This window comes from Podarcis cretensis, assembly GCF_951804945.1.
Source record: "Podarcis cretensis genome assembly, chromosome: 10".
Lineage (NCBI taxonomy): Eukaryota > Metazoa > Chordata > Lepidosauria > Squamata > Lacertidae > Podarcis > Podarcis cretensis.
This window is the reverse complement of record NC_137179.1, coordinates 38816751-38838108: the sequence shown is the minus strand read 5'-3', so window position 1 is coordinate 38838108 and position 21358 is coordinate 38816751. Positions and strand designations below refer to the sequence as shown.

The window sequence follows — 21358 nt, the reverse complement described above, 5'->3', positions numbered from 1 at the left end:
GCAGCTAATGAATGTAGGACCATAGTCAATAGGGGCTTAGAGAATTGTAGAACTGTAGAGTTGGAAGGGACCGTGAAGGTCAACTAATCCAAACCCCTGCAATGCAGGAATCTTAGCTGAAGCATCCATGACAAAGGGCCATCCAACCTCTGCTTAGAAACCTCCCAGGAAGGAGAGTTCACCACCCCTCGTGGGAGACCTTTCTGCGGTCAAACAGCGTAATACAGTGAAATGTATGAGACTGACAAAAATCAACCTGTTTATGAGTCTATGCTTATTTGTGTCATTTGGTTCAGATTACTTTGTTGGTTGTATAATACCTTCCATTCAAACGAGGACAATAATAATTTTTAAAGGGAAGTTTGCACTTAGACCAAAGCTTATATGTGGCTTTTGTGTAGGAACAGGCCATTTGTTGTTTGAATAAATAGCTGAACAAAGCCTTATGGCTTCGCTTAGCACAGCTGCTAGATCTTCCGTTTCATTTCATTTGCCCCTTCTCTGTATTTGCAGTTTGTTTCTTCTGCTTAGATGTCTGATTCTCACTTTCTTTCCTGCTTGTACATTTCTCCTCTCTTGCCTCTTGTTTATATTCTCCCACACTATACATTTCCTCTTTCTCAGCTGGAAAAGTGTGCCTCCCTTCTAAGTAGAGCAATGAAACAGTTAATGATATTTACTTATTTAACAGCGCAATACTAAAACCACTTATGCCAGACCACTTCTACTGAAGTTGATGACTCTTGAGTAAGTGGATTGTGAACAGTGATCATAAAACTGTGCGGCATCACTCATAAAACCATATTACATTAACACAATTAATAGAAAATGAATATTATGTGCATAGAATGTTTCCAGGCAGCTCATGAAAATATAAAAAGCATTGTTTCAGAGTTGCCGCTTTAAATTAAAAGCCTGGAGAGTAGGGTAATTAAAATTAAGCACAGCAATTAAAAAATAGGAACAGCAGCAATACACACTAAAATTGTAAATTCTTCCAGACTCCCCCATCATACTGCCTTACATGAGTAAGATGAGCAGAGACACACATAAGAGCAACTTTGAAATGGTTTGTAAAAGGCCAAGCATGTACGTTTATTTTTAGAAATCTGAAAAAAGACTGTCTGTCAAACAGAGAAGGGCTGTAGCACAGTGGTAGAGCACAAACTTTACATGCAGGTTCAATCCCTAGCACCTCTAGATAGGGCTAGGAAAGATTCATGACCCAAACCCTGAAGAATCCCTGCCAGTCAAGTATATTGTACTGAGCTAGGTGGACCAGTGGTCTAAGCCATTTCTTATGCCTCACAGATCTAAGCGATAACTTAAATATTTTGGCCCCAGTGTAATGCTCTGCTTGTTCTCAGAAAACTCCCAAGAAGTGTGGCATAATGGTTCAAATGTTGTACTATGACCTGGGAAACCAGAGTCAGAATCTTCATTCAGCTATGAAGTTCACTGGGTAACCTTGGACCATCTCTTAGCCTAACCTACCTCACAGGGTTGTGAGGATGAAATAGAGAGGAGGCAAACCATGCACACCACCTTGAGCTCCTTGGAAGATAAAGGTGGTATATAAATGTAATGTATAAAAAAATAAAGAAGTTCAAGCATAGAATCACACTAGGAACTGTTCTTGGCGCTTGAGTAACTGGCGATGGTGGGGAACCATGCAAAGGTGGGAATTGTCTGCACATTGTGTCTGAAGAACTGGACACGGAGGAAGGGGTTGATTTCCTTCATGAGCACAAATCACTCTATGTATGAGATAAGCCAACAGGTGCAGAGTCAGCCCAGTCAGTGCTGACTGTATAAGTCAGGCATTGCCAAACTTGGCCCTCCAGCTGTTTTGGGACTACAGTTCCCATCATCCCTGACCACTGGTCCTGTTAGCTAGGGATGATGGGAGTTGTAGTCCCAAAACAGCTGGAGGGCCAAGTTTGGCCATGCCTGGTATAAGTGATTATGGCATATCACACTCAGTATTGTGCTGTCTGTGTCAGAATCAATCTTGAGAAGTGATTCAAAGATTTGAATTGATGGAGCAATGGAGGTATTTCTACTTATCTGTATCTGTATCTGCAAAGCCTACAAGCTGTATGTATATATCAACGCCCAGAAATGTATTACTGAAGCCTTATCTTCTGCAACAGTAAACTATTTGGACCTTAAGCTGCCTCTGTGTGGCGAATGGAACTGGGGGCAACTTCCGCTGTGTGGGGTATCTCACCTCAGATTTCCAACACATTCAAGGATCCATGTGTGCATTGTTTATAAACCTCCCCACCACCACCAAACAAACAAACAAACAAACATTAAACTCCTTGTTAGGAAAAACAACAACATGAAACTATTTCATTTTCCATTGGGAAGCTGGTAGGTGTGATTGTTCGTACTGCACAAGCTAATAACCACATTTCTTCTGATGTCGAGATCAGCTTCACCATAAATATTTATGGTAGCATGAAATGGATTGCATGAAAGCATGTAACGTGCAAGAGCTCAAAAATCTCAAAGGTTTACTGTACCGAAAGAGAGATGATCATATGCAGGACTGTTTCACACCACGACTTACCATCTCTTTCCCCTCCCCACAGCCACACACATTGCAAATACCACAAAGCTAAACCGTGGCTTGACACAAGCACATGACTGTGGGGGCTCCAGAAAGAATATTGTGGTTACTTGCTCCTCCTTCGGTCCTGCTACATTGCTGTGACCTAAACTATGGTTTGGCTTAGTGTGCCATCCAAACCTGGTTTTGTAATTTATCTCCTCCACATAAACCACAAGCCAAATGCTATAGAACAAATATTTGTTATAGTTCATTGTTTCTCTAGAGGGAGAAAAACCACTAGCCTGGATATGGATGACATGTTAAGTCAAACCATGGCGTAGTTCACAGAAGCACAGCAGCATCAGGACTGGAGGAGGAGCAAAATGACTGCAACCTCCTTTCTGAGATCCTGTGATTTCACACTAAGCAGGGCTGTAGTTAACGGAGCGTTAGCTAGGCTTTCAGCCCTGGGTGAAGCTTCTAGAGGGGCAAGACTGAGGCTCCCAGCTTACAGGGGCTTCCTCTGACCGCAGCACCTCTTTGAGGCTCCATAGTCTAAAAGTGTCCTTTGTAGCAGTGTGGATCTTAAGCTGCTGAGCACCAGAGGGGTGCTAATTTGCCAGGGGAAACAGGAAAACCTGGAAAACGATCCTCCTGCTCTTTTCCCCCGTCTGTTTTGGAACTGTGTGTGAAAGAGAAATCCTGGAGAAAGTTGCTCTCCAAGCACATTGAAAAGGCAAAGTTTTCTTTCTTTCTTCTTCTTTTGCTTCTATCAACGTCTCAAAGATCAATTAAAAGTGGTGAAGAGATCAGAACACCACCTCCTACACGTTTTGGGAACAAAAGCACTTTGGAGTATTGCTTGCTTATGTTCGTTCTCTCCCTCCCTCCCTCCCTCCCTCTGTGTGTGTCTGTGTGTGTGTGTGGAGCTAGAGGACAACATACATGTTTACACCATATGAATACATAAAGAGGGCACTGCTGCAAAAATCAGCTGCAAACATTGAGTCCTCTTCATACTGAAAATAAAATATCTGCAATGAAATAAATGTGATCCTGACATATGAAGCACTTTGTATTTATCCCTTCCTGTAGTGTGTGTGTGTACACAAACACATGTGGGGTGGTGGTGGCAAACCGAGTCTTTGCCCCCGGTTACAGAAAGCCTAATTTCAGCCCGGCACTAAACCATGGTTTGGCTTAGCTTAATGTGCAAAGTGGGTCAATGTGGAGCAGTATCAGCTAATCTTTCCCTTATTTCATTTACTCATTTCCACATTAAAAGCAACATGTTTCTCATAAGTGAGGGAACATGTGTTTTCTAGAATCCATGTGACTTTAAAAAAACTGTTCAGCTCACAAGATCACTGTACATTGTTCATAACTGTACTGCATGCTGTTTTTCTTGCTCTTTACTTGGGGGTAAAACATGCAAGGCTGTGTGTTACGAATTGTTTCTGTGACATTTCCATTATCTGAGTCTTGCTGGGATGATCTAATCTAAATTGGCAGAAACCCCTTTGAGATGCATTTTTGTAAAAGAAAAAAAATACAATTAATAAAAGATTGCCCTTTTTCTAATTAGGGAAAAAGCACGTGATTTGGTTTTTCTTCCATAAGATTGTGAGAACACAAGCAGAATGCTCCCCAATCCATTATTTTCAAGTAAAAACACACAAATGAAACTCTCAGGTTTAGGTTAAGGGGCCAGGGGGCCTATTTACCATGGGCTTGAGAGAAAAGCTAATACTAGCACTTGGGGAATTTGCTAATGGGCATCAAAAATGGACCAAAGAAAACAAATTAAGGACATCTGAGATATGCTGCTGACTGTTAGAACAAACATTTGAGTTGAAAAGGAAGCCCTCGAAAGCTGCTGTCTTGGATGCTACAAATCTGGGGTAGCCAACATGCTGCTCTCCAGAGGTTGTTGGATTGCAGCAATTATTGCACGCCAAAGTGCTGTGAAACCATTGCCCCACCCAATCAAGGACTACACATGGCAATATTCATTTTGAATTGAATTAGCCACAACCCTATCGATTACAGATGTAAGGAGTTTGGCCTGGGCATTGGGTATATCCTATATCAACCAACCTACTTGCTGGATGTTTTATGGGGGTCAATCCAGAGATGGTTAGGCCCTGTGACATACATCAAATATCTCCTTGAATGGATTGATGCCTTGAGGAGTGCTATGACCCTGGACCCCACACATGGGCATCTGGGCAGAAGCACCTCCTCCTGGATTCCTTTAATGGGATACCTGTTCCCTCAGTGGGGCAAACAGAGGCTTACAGACTCTCCTCCAACCAAGACTAAGGCCTAACCCATCAAAGTTATGAGAATTGATATGAGGAAGGTAAAACCTTCAGATGAGGCAAATGAGTCTGACAGAACAATTCCTCCCTGGTCCCCAATATGGGGACTGAGATCATCTATAACAAGGTCATGCACTGAGCAATCACTCACAGTAACAGGTAGGCACAAGATGAACCCAAATGGAAAAATGGCAGTGCCAGGGAAGGGCCTGGCTGCTTTTTATTTCTGAGAAGTGGACCAGAGTGAAGTCTTCCTTTGGACCTTGTCTGCCCTGGGCCCATCAGCAATTGGTCAATTTTCAGGCAGGTTGAATCCAAGTCCCCCCAGCCGACGAGAGAGGGACCTGGTCCCTCACTGGCTGGAGGTCCTTAGCAGAGAGAATTCCCTTGGGATGAGGTGGTGGAGTCAACGCCTGACTGCAATGCTGTGCTACAGTGGAGATAAGCAGAATTCCCATGATCCATGACCATTGGTCATGCTGGCAGTGACTGCTGGGAAGTGGAGTCCAACAGTTTCTGGTGGGCACCGAGTTGGCTAGCTCTGCTGTAAACACAACCATTTTTGTGAATGCACTTTCAATCTTCAATTGTCAGTCAAGAAGCACTTCCGTCAACATGCTTTCCCCAGTGTCCCTTCTCGCTTACTGTAGTCTGCTTACTGTGGCTGCTTAGCATAGTCACAACACTTAGTATATAAAAAGAAGGTTACAAGGAAAGCCACTTGCCAGTTTTGCAATGTCATACACATCATCCGTCACAGGATTCCCGCAGGGACTTTGGGCTCTGATAAGAGGATTAAGGAGGAGCAGTTGAAGATAAAAGCAAGTGATAATCCAAGTCTGTAAAAAAGAGGGAATATTTGCTTGGTAAACTTCACAAGAACCAATTACATACAGTAACATGTGATACTTTGAAGTGAAACATTTCTTGTCTAGTAAAATAGTCAGTCACTAGCTTACAGTGATAAAAATGCTGATATCATGGGTTAAGATTTCATTGGGCAATATTTGCAGAAACCAATTCATGCTTCCAAGGCAAATATAAAGTTCTCTATTGAAATTAATAGACCTAACTCTGTAATGTTCATTAAACCCCATGGATTCAACTCTGAATAAAACTTAGTTGAATACTACCCAAAATGTTTATCTCCCCGACCCAATCGTCTCAAGGAGACATGAAAATGCCTAGAACAGGCTCAAGATGCCTAGAATGTATTTCATAAGTTAAAATAAATGTTTTTGTTAGTTGGATAATAGGGGCATAAAATAGGCTATTCATTTGACTATAGGTTGCACCCAAGTTTTACTGAGAGTAAACTCAAACTGAAAGGGATGCACCTAAGTGTTCATTCATTTAAAGGGGCTTCTACTGAGTAAGGCTAACGTTCGATGCAAACCCTACTTATATACAGATTTGTTTACTGCTCTCATGAGCAATTTTGAGCATCATTTGGAAAAGTGGCAAATAGATTATTTTGAAGATTAAGTACCAGTAGCTGGACAGCAACAGTGGGAAAATGTATTCTGCTTTTGAGCCATGCTGGTGGACTTTCCAGGGACATTGGCTTGGCCACTGTGAGAAGAAGCAGGATGCTGGACTAGGTGGCATTTTGATCTTGATCTGGAAGGGTTCTTCATTGGCCCTTACCATATTCACACAAGGAAACATGTGAAATCCTACTTCAGGTAACCAGTTCCATGCAAACAATGTTCCCGAGATACGGACACACTTCAGACATTAGAATGGCACATCAAGCTTTCACATGCTACAGCTGAGCATTTCTCCAAGCCAGAGCAGCACACCCAAGGGTAGCACTCTTTGAAATTGCACTTCAGTGTAATGAAGTTGATCACAGAGACTTGCCTACAGTTTAATTTTTGCACTTCCCAGCAAACCACACATTTTTGCTTACATTTATGCCAACCTAGCAGTTCGAAAGCACCCCCGGGTGCAAGTAGATAAATAGGGACCACTTACTGGTGGGAAGGTAAACGGCGTTTCCGTGTGCTGCGCTGGCTTGCCAGATGCAGCTTTGTCACGCTGGCCACGTGACCCGGAAGTGTCTCCGGACAGCGCTGGCCCCCGGCCTCTTGAGTGAGATGGGCGCACAACCCCAGAGTCTGTCAAGACTGGCCCGTACGGGCAGGGGTACCTTTACCTTTTACCTATCTCAAAATATGCATTCTATATGCATTTTAGCACCTTTTTTTTAATCCAATGACTGTTATCTCAGAATTAGACATGCAAGAACCAAAGGATAACCATGTTCTGATGCATATATTTGTCTCAGAATTGTGAATTAGTTTGGCTCCTTAAAAATGTAAGCAGAGGCCTGCCAGATCAGGCCAAGAGTCCATGCAGTCTAGCATCCTGTTCTCACAGTAGCTAACTTGATGCCTTTTAAAAGCTCATAAGCAGTGCATGAGTACAAGCCCACTCTCCCCACCTGTGATTGCCAGCAACTGGCAGAATTCAGGGCATACCGCCATTGAGAGCCTTCTACTCTATGAGTTTGTCTACTCCTCTGTTAAAGCCACTCAAGTAGGTAGCCATCACTACCTCTTGTGGGAACAGATTCTAGAGTTAAGTACTGTGTGAAAGTACCTCCTTTCGTCTGCCCTGAATCTTCCAATATTCACCTTCATTGGATGAACCAGTATCATAAGAGAGCAGGAAAAACCTTCATTGCATGCCTATAAACCCAATGCACACATGGAGTCTGTTCTCAGCTGTTAAGGCTACTAGGAACATCCAGCACCAATTTGTTTGATCCTTTTAACAAACCGATCTGTTCCAGTGACCCATCTTGCAGCAATAAATCTGTAAGTCAACTGTGTAGGAAAGTCACTCGTTTCACAGTTATCAAATTACTAGCAATTAATTTAATTCATTGTAATTATCTTGAATTCTTTGTGTAGAAATGGACTGCATATAGTTTCTTTTGTCTCCATATTTATTTTTGGTATTTGTATGCTGCCCTATAACATGAAGTTCTCTGGGTAGCTAACAATAAGTAAGCAAAAACAAGTGAAATACTATGGTAACCATTAAAAGGGGAAGAAGCCGGACAAATACAATGAAACAGAACTTGCCACATCCTCAATTTTTTATATTTTTTTTAAAAAACATGGTTCATAAGCAGAGAGGGAGACTACTTAATTTATGTCAAAGGCTTGGGTGAACAAAAAGGTATTCAGCCTGGCAGCAAAAAGACCACAAAAATGGCTAGTCCCCCTGGAAACCTATTCCATAACTGAGATGCCTCTACTGAAAAGGACCTGTCTCTGGTGATTGCTCACCTCACTTCATTAATCAGAGGTACCAGGAACAGGACTTCTTAGGAGGATTTAAAGGTTTGGGTCAACGTGTGTAGGAGAAGACAGTCTTTCATATAACCTGGTCCCATGCTGCTTAGGGTTTCTAAGGTTCAACCTGTGTTTTAAATAGGGCCCAGGGACTAGTGCAACTGACAACCCACAGGCATAGTGTGATCAAGCAGCCAAGTCTAGATTGATTCTTATTGTGTTTTATTTTGGATTTTTTATATTATTACTACTACTACTACTACTACTACTATTAAACTGCTGAGTCTCAGGGCACTTTCAGACCTGTTTATTGGGCATTCGTCATTATTCGTTTTCAGGGAGATTAGATGGCAATTGCTGTTTAATGAACATTCACTCCAGTTTGCTTGTGGGAAGGTTGGGTGCTGCTGCCTCAAAGCAAAAGCTTTTCTACACTTTCCACTGACTCTCCCCATCACTTTCCTTATTACAAAAAGTCCACTCTTTGGGGGAAATGGTTTTTTTGCATAACACATCCCACTCATCTGTGCAATTGTTCGACCTAAATTTGTATGCATGTGACTGAATTCCACCCCAAAACAGATATTGTCTGGAAGCACCTTCAGTTAATAAACTCGTGACCCTCTTCTGCACCAACCACAGTTTCTGGATTGCTTTTAAAGGCAGCCAATCTATCATGCATTGCAAGAGTCTAAACAAGAAGCAAGCAATTCATAATTTTCTAAGCGTCTCTTGTGCTACCTACCAGTCACCATCTCTTTACCACTAGCTAAAAAGCAGTATAAAGCTTTTCTTCACAAGAAAGCTGCTCCACTTTCCTTATCTTTTGCCTTTTCTGTAGAGGAGTTCTGCAATATCCTTTTTGAGAGGAGGTGGCCAGTGGTGCACAGAGTGTTCTGAATGTGTCTCTCTTATGTGCATCTCTCCATATTCTTACAAGTTCTACTCTGTCATATTTTATTTTTTATATTTTATTCCCTCAACTTTTGCCTGTGGTTGGACATGATTTTTTTTGTAACTCTTGTCCACCCAAACTAGCAAAAGCTTGATTTCATAAACATCATCTTAAGGTGCTTATGGCTCCTTAAAACTCTAAGTGGTTTGAATCTATGTTTGTATTTATAGCTATTTCCAAATGTGTGTTTCAAAGTACTCTCCGCATCACATTATGTATTAGATAAATGCTAGGGTAGATGCAGACGACCACTGATCTACTACCTAATCTATGATTAAAAAATTCTCCTTACCAGTTGACAAGATGATACAAACGGCCACATAACCTCACAATGAGAGAAGTGACCCTGAAATGCATGGGCTTGTAGTTTCTTTTGAATTGAACCTGCCTCTTGGGTTCACAGGAAAACCTCAAGTTCTTACATTTTGAGAAAGAGGGAGATTTTGTTATGCCTTTCAACTCAATTTTCTAAGTCTGTATCATGTCATGCCCAGTAAGTGAATAAATGCACACAAAAGCAGCTTTGTGAGTGCTGATTTTTTTAAAAAAAAGGTTAATGCAAGTAACATTATAAGTTTTCAAAATATGTCAAACTAAATTTGGAAGAAGCTTCATAACTGTGGAGCCCTCGCCACCACCTCCTCTGGTATTTTCTGCAGTTGAAGTATATTTCAAAAACCTATAAAACCTTTTATTTTGTTGATGACTACCGTTGGCAGGGTTTAAGCTGTCATGAAGTGGAGGGGTTAACAACTGATTATTCTTATGACTTTAATAAAATGCTTCTGTGGTGGAGCTCCTCTCCTCTGTAGCATGCATCCTATCAGCTTGTTGAAAGAGCAGTCCTCACTTTGCAAAGCTCCCTTTTGGTGAGCCACAGCTATCCTCCCCATCACTTACATGTGAACAGAACTGAGAATGAGACTTGCAAGAGTCCCCCAAAAAGACTTGCTTTAGCTGATGTGTAGGAGAATCTCCAGTGAGCACTCGCATTTCAGTCAACAGGTTTTCTGATACATGTCAACAGCTGCACAAAATTGAATATGACAGCAGATTTCACAACACGGATTATACGTATTAATTGGTACTTTGATCTAGTTAACATTATGCTGTTAAAACAAACCTCCCACATACTGTTATGCCTCATAGCTACATGCAGTTATAGAATTGAAAATAATTAATCCTAGAGGATACAGGGGAAGAGCAAAGATGGGAAAACTGCAAGACAAACCTTGGCTGCATACACAATATCCCTTTAAAATGCATTTGAAGCACATTCTTTTCCTCTAAGAATTCTGGACACTGTAGTTTACCCCTCACAGAGTAACAATTCCCATCAATCTGCTTGGAATGAGCTATTGAGTTATACTATGTATGTAGCCCTTCTTAACATTTTCCTGCGGAATTAAATAAATGGGATTACATAATGGAGCATGACCCCAAGCGATCCATGTGAATCTCGTCTGCTCCCAGAGGGGAAAAGGGGAGTTCCAATGTTTCCTGGGGCCTGTGAAATACCCTCTGAACTGCATGGTAAGATGTATTAACTGGATATTTCAAGACTGAGACCACAATGGAAGGCTTCAGAATTTGGGTGTGCATCTCAAGTTCCCTGCCTTTTTTTTTTTTAAAGCAAGTGGTGCACAACTTTCTCTTTTACAATGTTCAATCAAACATACCCATCAATATCACACATTGTTTGCCTAAAATAAATTTGAGTGGGGCAGAGCTTTCTATCTTAACTGAGGAAAAACGCAGAGCTTGACTTAGAAAAAGACCTGATTTCCTGGCCAGCAGAATTAGTTGTTCAAAGTGCATTTGAACAAATTTTGATCTTTCATCATTACTTGGTCACACTAAGGGTCAAATTAAATGTGAAATTAACTGTAGGAATATCATTACATCAAGCTGGGGGTCTTAACTGGAGGAACAATAAGCTTTGAAATGGAGAAGACCATTTGTGCTCACTTTTAACGTAAAAAAAATGTGTTGTGAACTTAGCAGTACAGGAGTGGAAGAGCAGAAATCAAACTGGTTTTTACTCTCTCTTTTTTAAAAAAACAACACAAAAAACCCCCAGCTTTTAAAATGTTAGGACATTTCTTGAAGGCACATTGTAGCATTTCATTGTGGGGTTTCAACAGGGGTTCATATACGCTGGAAAAAACAATTTAAAAATAAAATGTATTTTTACAGCAGCACAAAAGCTGTCAAAGTGTTCACAGCAGGGCAGTCATATTAAATTGCAGCTCACAAAATGCTCTTTAATGCTTGCTTCCCTTCAGTACAGGTAAGTCTTCAAGGTACAATGTCTGTATCTCTCACAAAGGAATTTTAAGGTCACTTTCATTGTGAGTGTGTGTGTGTGTTTAAGGTCCATATAAATTCATAAAAATGTATTGCCAATTCAGTGGTCCTTTTGGAATCAAATGTGGAATGCTGTCACAAAGCTTTATTGACAACAAAAGGTCTTTTTATTTCCATCCAAAAACACGAACTAGGGGTTTAGTTCCACTGAGCAAATTCGGACTTGCCTCTGAACAGGGATGGGGGGGGTGGGGAGATTCAATTCAGTTTGCATTTTAAGGCAAACCTGGGTAATTTGACTTTCCAAAACAATATGCGAGCAAAAACCCAGCCATCTTTCGAAATTTGCTCTCTTTCTGAATTTTTCACTGCTGTTCTTGGTGAGTAAAGTGGTACCTCGGGTTAAGTACTTAATTCGTTCCGGAGGTCCGTTCTTAACCTGAAACTGTTCTTAACCTGAAGCACCACTTTAGCTAATGGGGCCTCCCGCTGCTGCTGCACCGCTGGAGCACGATTTCTGTTCTCATCCTGAAGCAAAGTTCTTAACCCGAGGTACTATTTCTGGGTTAGCGGAGTCTGTAACCTGAAGCGTCTGTAACCTGAAGCGTCTGTAACCCAAGATACCACTGTATAGTCTGCGTAAAATTGCACATATTAGGGAAAACAGCATACAAACATGTGTTATATTAGGAGACATTTGTATTAAGCACTGATGAATTTTCATGCAAAAAAAAGTTTGGTGTAGAATTGTGGAGAACTGAACTAAAATAGGAAAACTAAGAAACAGAGGCAAATTGGAATTGACAGATCCACACATACTTACTTTTGAATAAGCATGTTTGGACTGAGCTATCAGGCACAGTAATAGTAGCAATAACACAGGAGTATTATTTTTTCTACCACATTAGACAAATTTGAACTTGAACTCCCTCCACCCCGTCCAAAAGAGCTCCAAACAAAGCATAGAATATTCGGTTCAACATTCAGGCAATTTGGATCACCAAACCATGACAACTGAGACACTTTTTCTGATATCAGTGGGACTTCTCTAAATATCCCAAACACTGTGGCTGCTAACATTTTGCATGAATGGCACATCTATGCAGTGAAGTAGGAGTATGCATATATCTAATAATAATAATAATAATAATAATAATAATAATAATAATAATAATAATTTATTAAATTTCTATACCCTTCATCCAAGAATCACATGGCAGCTTACAATATAAAAACACAAAAATGCATAACATAGTAACTAACAAAAACAGTAACTGTCCCCCCTCCCATAATCATACTTGACTGGTTGCAGCTTCCCAAAATGTATAAACAGATGACAGGTGGATTGTTTCATGCCTTTTCCTACAAGAAAATTCTCTTTTTGTGTAAGAAATGTATTACTTCTGAAGAAGCCCTCAGAGAATCCTGGAGTATATCTATAACTTATACCCAGTGCATAGTTTTCTTTGATGGATTCTCAAAAAAACCACTTTGCCTAACTAAAGATCCCTTTCCTTATTTTCAATGCATTTCACTTTTAATATTTAATGCATTTATTTAACCTGTGTTCATTATGTATTTACAATGCCATTCCTTGTTCATGAGAACCATTTATCAGCTGCAAGAGACTTGTTTATACAGGATGCAGAGCTTTACATAGGAGCTTTTCCAAGACTGTGGAATGTGCTCCTTCAAGAACCAAGGACTATTGTTCCAAATGCAAAATGCGTTTATCCAATCTCCTATTTATAAACATTGTCCTTAAAATCATTCCTCCTGGGAATAAAGCAAATGTTAATAGCTTCTCTCGATTTTGTACCTGGAAAAGTCTCAAATACTTCAGCATTGTTACAAGAAAGTGCCACATTAGATTACAATAGTTCATGGTGGCCAGTCCTAGAATATTAGGGCTTAGTGAAATTTGTAGTCATCTTGTTTGAACTACTACAGTAAAACAGCATCCTCTGTGTATTTTCATCCATATTTGCACATATGTAGTGTAGTGGTTAGGGACGCAGGTGGCGCTGTGGGTTAAGGCCTCAGCGCCTAGGGCTTGCCGATCGAAAGGTCGGCGGTTTGAATCCCTGCGGCGGGGTGCGCTCCCGCTGCTCGGTCCCAGCGCCTGCCAACCTAGCAGTTCGAAAGCACCTCCGGGTGCAAGTAGATAAATAGGGACCGCTTACCAGCGGGAAGGTAAACGGCGTTTCCGTGTGCGGCTCTGGCTCTGGCTCTGGCCAGAGCAGCGATGTCACGCTGGCCACGTGACCCGGAAGTGTCTCCGGACAGCGCTGGCCCCTGGCCTCTTAAGTGAGATGGGCACACAACCCCAGAGTCTGTCAAGACTGGCCCGTACGGGCAGGGGTACCTTTACCTTTACCTTTTAGTGTAGTGGTTAAGCATGTGAGCCAGAGAAATCTTCATTCAAATTTTGCCTCAGCCATGAACTCAGGAGATAGCTTTAGGCAAGACACTATGGGCCAATTCATTTTTATTGGGAAATCATTGTTCCCTGTTCCATGAACGAGACTCAGGCCTGTGCGCTTCCTGTTTCACCCTCTTCTTCTTTTGTGAACCACAAGAAAGGATTAGAAGTTTTAAGTTCCAACTTTAAAGAAACCACAGTTTCCCATTACACCCATACTTGAAATACTGTGTCTTGTTAAAACTTAGAGCACAGCAGGATCAAGCTATGGTTTGTTCACTAATTAAAAAGTTTAAACAAACCACAGTGGCTTGAGATCAGACATAACAGGGATCTGTGTTTTATTTGAAAGTAGAAGTTCCTGAATGGCCCTCACAGCCACAAAAGGGGGGAATGAGTGAGAACATGTAAGCCCAGGGCTCACCAGTTTTTTCATGTAGCAGGAAACTATGGTTTCCCAAGCCATCTGAAACAGCCTCTTTCTCAACATCAGCTCATCCATCCATAAGAGAACAGCTGTGGCTGACTTTATAGGATGTTGTTGTTATTGTTTGGCAAGATTAACTAATTGTTATCATTATTATACAACTGAACTAGAAGTAATGGGGAGTAAAAAAAAAACATACACTCTGCCAAAAAGTGTCTGTGAGAGAGTCTGTTAGGAAGACTGTTGAAATCCACCCTGATAGCTCTAACATATTTACTACTGAACAAAACATTGACCCTAAATGATTACAGTATTTGTCTTGTTCCTTTCAATGGGACTTGCTTCCAAGTAAATAGGATTAGGGCTGTTGGCCGAACAGTCATAGGCATACTTTGGAAGAGTTAAACCCCAGTAAGCACATAGGGATTTACTTCTGAGTAAGCATGCCTAGAATCACTCTGTACATCAGCCTACTGGGTTGTTACTGAGTACACATTGTAACAGATAACTTTGGAAGATTAGCTACTGAAAATAAAAACTAGAGAGACTTTCACAATTTAAATTACTGCTTTTGTCTTCCCCTAACGTCAACATGAAACAGAGTTCTGCATTGCTAACGTCCTGTCAGAAACAGCACCAGACTGAAGGCTCAACTGTAATTCATGCACAAACATGCAGAGTGCATACCACATGTTGGAAGAGTGTTTTATAATATGCATATGTAACAAGCCAAGATGCTGGAATGGAGACAGAAGACAAAGAGTAATCAAAGTCTTTTATAAGGGTAGGGGATTTTTGTAGGGGATTTTTGTGCCAGAATCAGAGAATTGCAAGACCACTAAAAATCCTCAGGAAAACTTGGAGGGAGATCAAGAGAACATCAAATTCTGACTCTCTAGAGCACAAATGGGGGACCTGTAGCTCTCCACATGTGCCTGGACTACAACTTGCATCAGCCTTAACCATTAGCCATGATGGCATGGAGTGAGCTTAACAATGTAGCCGCTATGCCACACTGGTTTTCCTTGCATCTTCATCAGTCAGTGTATACAGGCAAAACTCTTACTTGTTGTTGTTGTTTATTCATTTAGTTGTGTCCAACTCTTCGTGACCCCATGGACCAGAGCATGCCAGGCACTCCTGTCTTCCACTGTCTCCCGCAGTTTGGTCAGACTCATGTTTGTAGTTTCGAGAACACTGTCCAACCATCTCATCCTCTGTCGTCCCCTTCTCCTTGTGCCCTCAATCTTTCCCAACATCAGGGTCTTTTCCAGGGAGTCTTCTTTTCTCATGAGATGGCCAAAGTATTGGAGCCTCAGCTTCACGATCAGTCCTTCCAGTGAGCACTCAGGGCTAATTTCCTTAAGAATGGATGTGTTTGATCTTCTTGCAGTCCATGGGACTCTCAAGAGTCTCCTCCAGCACCATAATTCAAAAGCATCAATTCTTTGGCGATCAGCCTTCTTTATGGTCCAGCTCTCACTTCCATACATCACTACTGGGAAAACCATGGCTTTTACTATACGGACCTTTGTTGGCAAGGTGATGTCTCTGCTTTTTAAGATGCTGTCTAGGTTTGCCATCGCCTTTCTCCCAAGGAGCAGGCGTCTTTTAATTTTGTGACAGCTGTCACCATCTGCAGTGATCATGGAGCCCAAGAAAGTAAAATCTCTCACTGCCTCCATTTCTTCCCCTTCTATTTGCCAGGAGGTGATGGGCCCAGTGGCCATGATCTTCGTTTTTTTGATGTTCAGCTTCAGACCATATTTTGCGCTCTCCTCTTTCACCCTCATTAAAAGGTTCTTTAACTCCTCCTCACTTTCTGCCATCAAGGTTGTGTCATCTGCATATCTGAGGTTGTTGATATTTCTTCCGGCAATCTTAATTCCAGCTTGGGATTCATCCAGCCCAGCCTTTCACACTCTTACTTAGTGCTGCACATATTATTTATTAATTAAATCTGTATCCTGCACTTCCTGCCAAAGGAGCCCAGGAGAGTACACATCAAGACATTAAAACAACACAATATAAAGCACATTTAATACTATTAAACACAATCTAAAAACATATAAAAACAATCACATACTCTCACTGTTGCTAATTTCTAAGTTGTCTTGGTCAATAACTGTCAGCCAGCAAATGCCTGGTTAAATAGGAACGTCTTTCCATTTCTCCTGAGTCAGCAGTTATGTACCAAACCAGGGTGGACATTCTACAAACAGGGAAGCACCATTGAGAAGACCTGTCATGGGTCAACATCACCAGACAGCAGCCAGAGGTGGCACCAACAGCAAGGCTTTCCTGCCAGTCATAGGGCCTGAGATGGTTGCTATTGGGGAAGTCACTCCTTTTAGAACTTTGTACGTTGACACTAACACCTTGAATTTGCCTCTATAACCTGCCTAGTATAAGAAGACGGTGACCTAATCTGCAGGTAAACCAAACCAAAGGGAAAGGAAATCAAGTATAATTCCAGGCAACCAAACCTTGTGGTGGTCCAAGGCTGTACACATAGCTGTTTGCTATGCATCCAGTGTACTTCCGGTTTGGGAAGTGGTGTTCACATGATCCATATCTATCCTGTTGTTCCTTAGGTAATTTTGAGTTTTGATGTATTTTAGCACAAAACATAATTCAATCCAAATTGAAAATAGTACAACCTAGCTGTGTGTTAAGCCAGTAATGTTTACAGCCTAAGAGGCAGCTGGGGGTGAGCAAAAGAGGGAGGCCTAAGAAAACTACACTGAGGGATCCAAACACTCATGGGTGACAATGGAGATGTCAGATAAGAAAGCACAAGAATTTGTTCATAATAAGGAAGTCCAAGAGGTTGTTCATAAGTTGATCCAGGTCTGTTTTGAATACAGTTAAATACCCACAATTACCTGGAGGATTGCTCCTGATTTTGCACTACCACCAGTTCAACATACTGTTTAAAATAATTTTTATTAAAGATTTCCTTGTTTATAAAACACATGCATTATCTCTTTCTTCAGGTTGTGTTTTCTACAGATCAGTTACATTTGTTGTGAGACATTTAAGTATGGGCATCTAAAATTAAGCAGAATGCCTTGTTTTTACTCTGGAGTTATTTTTCTTTTCTCTTCCTTTTCTCTAAATTAAGTTGCTTGTACAGAATCCAGAGATGCTGAAGTAGCCTAAAATAGCAACTATGATTTATCACCACCACAGTTCTGGTAGCATACCTGCTCCTGGACTAGGTGGGCACACATACACACATGCATGTTATGAGAAAGTAGCATTTTTAGAGTTATCTGGAAAAGCCCCAGACCAGGGGATTTTTGCAGAGACTTTGTCATATTCAGATTCAGACGCATAGCACAAATCAATAAACAAAATAATGTGAACCTCTCTGAATAAAACTCTATTTCACAATGAAGGTGACTGGATCAGAGGTCACTCTCATCCAAGGCACAGGGCCAATCAGATCAAAAGAAAGGGGAGTGAGCATTTTAAGTTTCCCAAGGACAGAGGGACTTGAGAGATGACTGTGTGGGAAACTTTACACCAAATCACTGCAGAACACCTGACTCAGCATTCTGCATTTCCTTATATTAAGCCCTCTAGGGAACACAGGAAGCTATCAGGCCACTGGTCCATTTAGCTCAGTACTGTACACTTGACAAGCAGCAGCTCTCCAAGATTTCAACCCTGCCTGGAAACACCAGGGATGGTATGTAGTACATTTTGAATGCAAAATAGGTCTTCAAAATAGGTCCCTTGCCACTAGGGACCTGTAGAGCAGCCCTGCTCTGTAGAGGATGTTTCCTTAAGAACAACCTTAAGAAATAAGCTTCATTTTTCCAATAAGACTGAAACACACAACTCCTGCTGCATTTGGACTCCCAAAGGAAGGACTGGGGTTCTCAAAATTTCTACCCCCAGGACCCACTTTGGAGGGCTAGAAATTACTGAGACCCATTAATTGCAAAATGGTGGCACAGGTGCAAAGCCTGTCACAAAATGGTGGCAGATAAAGGAGAAGTTGGGCATAATCAGCAGGCATCCACTAGTGGTCATTTTCTATTGATATGGAATATCTGTTTGGGAAATTGTTAAATTCTTTTCCTGGTAGTTTATATTTCCTCAAGTTGTATAGAAACTGTCTCAGGAGGTATTGTGCATCCATCTCTCCAATTTGGGCAGAACTTGCCGATTCAGTGGCTGTACTTGGAGAATATTTTTATTTAATATTTTCGCTTTCTTTCACAATTAATACTTCTCTCTTGTAATTTCATCTCCCTTTTTACTTCCACACTTAACTTGTACCTTTCCACTATCCCTTGCTTCAAACTGCTAGGTTCTTTAATTCCCCCACTCTGCTCCTTTTACAGTTTTCTTCTCTTATTCCTTTTGTTGCTTTTAAATCACATTTTCTCTCTCCTTCCTTCGACTGCTCTTCCGGCATTTTCCCTCAAAGAAGAAAGGTTTCCCATTGCCCCCCCCCGACCTGAACCTCTCTGTTACCTGCACATTTTTATCAGGATGTGGGGAGTGGCTGGTGCTGGTATCCATCCAACCAGAAGGGATGCAGGCAAAGCCATGGGGCAGGGTGGGAAAGTGATTAAGTCCTGGGCAGGCTTGAGGTGGTGAGGCCCACGCTGGGACAATCCCTTTGATATGCCCACTCAAGCCCAGCAATCTCCTTTTTAATTAACACATTTCCAGCCTCAACGCCTGGCTCTGAAAGGTGTTAAGAGCACTTTCCTAGATAATAAGCAACTTGGCTCACCAGTCATGCTCAACCCACAAGTCAGTCTCTCAAGGCCACCCAGCCTAACAAGGAACAAAATAGAATAATGGGCCCCTATTCCTTTGGCTATCCAAGTCTGCTGCAATCTAAATCAACTTGGGTTGCCCTATGTGTATGTGTCCCCTTCAACAATCTTTCATAGACTAGCAAGCTTTTAAACATTTTTTGACAAGCTTTTTCACAAATCCATGGAAAAGATGGCTATTAATGGCTGCCGGCCGTAATGGCTAAGTTCTGCCTCAGCAGATGGAAGCCACAAGAGAGGACTGCTCTTGTGCTCAGGTCCTGCTTATGGGTTTCCTGCAGGCATTTGGTTGAGCAGGCACTGGGAGAACAGGATAATGGACTAGATGGGTCCTGGATTGCTAGCTTGCCCTGGAAAAGATGCAGCTCAGAGTGCTAGTCTCCTCCCAGGAGTTAGGGCATGAGAAATACAAATGAAGATTCTTGGCCAGCCTACTCCCCAAGGAAGCTGTGTTCACAGTGCCTGTCCCAGGACCACTTCAAAATATTAAAATAGCTACTACTGCTTGATTTGCTTGGAACAAACCATAGTTAAAAATAAACTATAAACAAGAAGCATGCAGGTGCACACAGGTAATACCGTACCTGCTTGGCCCCTCTCCTGCTGTTTCCATGTAGGGGGAAACAGAGGCTGCCTTAGTTTTATATGCAAACCTAAATTCATTGTTTGTTTCCTTCAAAGAAAGCTTGAGAGGTTGGCCTTGACTCCCAATCACAGTTTGTCCGGAGAGAAACAAAGCATGAAGCTTTATGTATGAACCAGGCCAGGCAAGATACAACAACTGAAAGCCATACTGAAATTCAGGCCATATCTGCGTAATTCATTCAGCATCTTCTAGAACAATACTATAAATAAGTGTATTCATTGTGCATGCATGTATTCCTGTCATTGTGGCACTTTGCAAAGAGAAATCTCGCAGATTTGAGACAGATTAAACTTTGAAGTTCTGAGAATTGTTCTGAACGCTTGGCAGAGTCAAAGTACACAGCTCTCTAACCTATTGAAATATTGACAAGTGTAGACAGGTGACAATTACTTTACACAAATGGATAATTCCCATTTTTCTCCTCACAAATTTGGTGGCAAAGAGGCCACAAAAAAATCTGGGGGGAAGGAGTCAAGCCTTAGGGTTTGGAGGGAAAGGAAGGGCCATAGCTCAGTGGTATAGCATCTGCTTCGAATGCAAAGGTCCCAGGTTCAAATCCTGGCATCTCAAGGTAGGGCTGTGGATTATTCATCTCTGAGTCCTTGAAGAACTGCTGTAGACAGTTAGTGTGGACAGTATCAAACAGCAAAGGAATACAGAGAGAAAAGCCTCATAAAGCACAGCTCTGCATAAGAGAGAAGCACTGACACAAGTACAAACAATTTGCAGGGAAGTGGAGGCAGTGGGGAGGGACCCATGTGGGAACCCAGAATATTAAGACACTATGACTGTGTACACATTGCCAGCTTAAATAGGGATGTTGGTGGCACTGTGGCCTAAACTACTGAACCTCTTGGGCTTGCCAATCAGAAGGTTGGCGGTTCAAACCCCCACGACAGGGTGAGCTCCCATTGCTCTGTCCCAGCTCCTGCCAACCTAGCAGTTTGAAAGCACACCAGTGCGAGTAGATAAATAGGTACTGCTGCGGTGGGAAGGTAAACAGCATTTCCATGCACTCTGGCTTCTGTCACGGTGTTCAGTTGCACCAGAAGTGGTTTTGTCATGCTGGGCTGGCCACATGACATGGAAATCCTGTGGACAAACACCCTTGGCCTGAAAGCGAGTTAAGCACCGCAACCCCATAGTCATCTTTGACTGGACCTTTTTTTTTTACCAGCTTAAAATGCAAGTAGGTTTTTCTTTTTTCTCAATTTGGATGGAAGATTGCTGCATTTCATAAGAAACCACAGAATAGATATGGGTTGTGGCTAATACTGTGTGCATACCTCTTCCCAAATCAGCAGTGGGAGCACACTGGATGCAGAGTAAACAGGACAACTGGTGGGGAGGGGATGGGGGGGATAGCATTAAGTGGTTGGAAGAGAAAAAAAATCTAATATAGGTATCTATTAGGGTAGGAAACCTGCAGCTATCCAAATCTTTGTGGATAACAGCTCCTATTATCTCTGACCATTGCTCATGCTGGTTGGGATGAATATCTGAAGGGCAACAGATACGGTACCTCCACCTGGATGCATCTAATTGGTAATTCACACTGACACTATTTGCTCACAGACCTTAATGGAGAAACTAACAAATTTACTGAAGCTAGGATTAGG

The 21358-nt window shown here is 41.7% G+C and overlaps 1 protein-coding gene across 3 annotated transcripts in view; it reads right to left on the bottom strand.

Annotated features, from left to right (window-relative positions):
• KITLG (KIT ligand) overlaps positions 1-21358 on the bottom strand; it is an 88917-nt gene that overhangs the window by 36372 nt on the left and 31187 nt on the right. For 2 of the 3 annotated variants that reach the window (XM_079993480.1, XM_079993481.1), the window contains exon 2: positions 5604-5717. The exons of the other annotated variant lie outside the window; for it this stretch is intronic. In XM_079993480.1, the coding sequence (XP_079849606.1) occupies positions 5604-5717 (114 nt within the window). The remainder of the gene's footprint in view (positions 1-5603; positions 5718-21358) is intronic. 3 annotated transcript variants of the gene reach the window in all.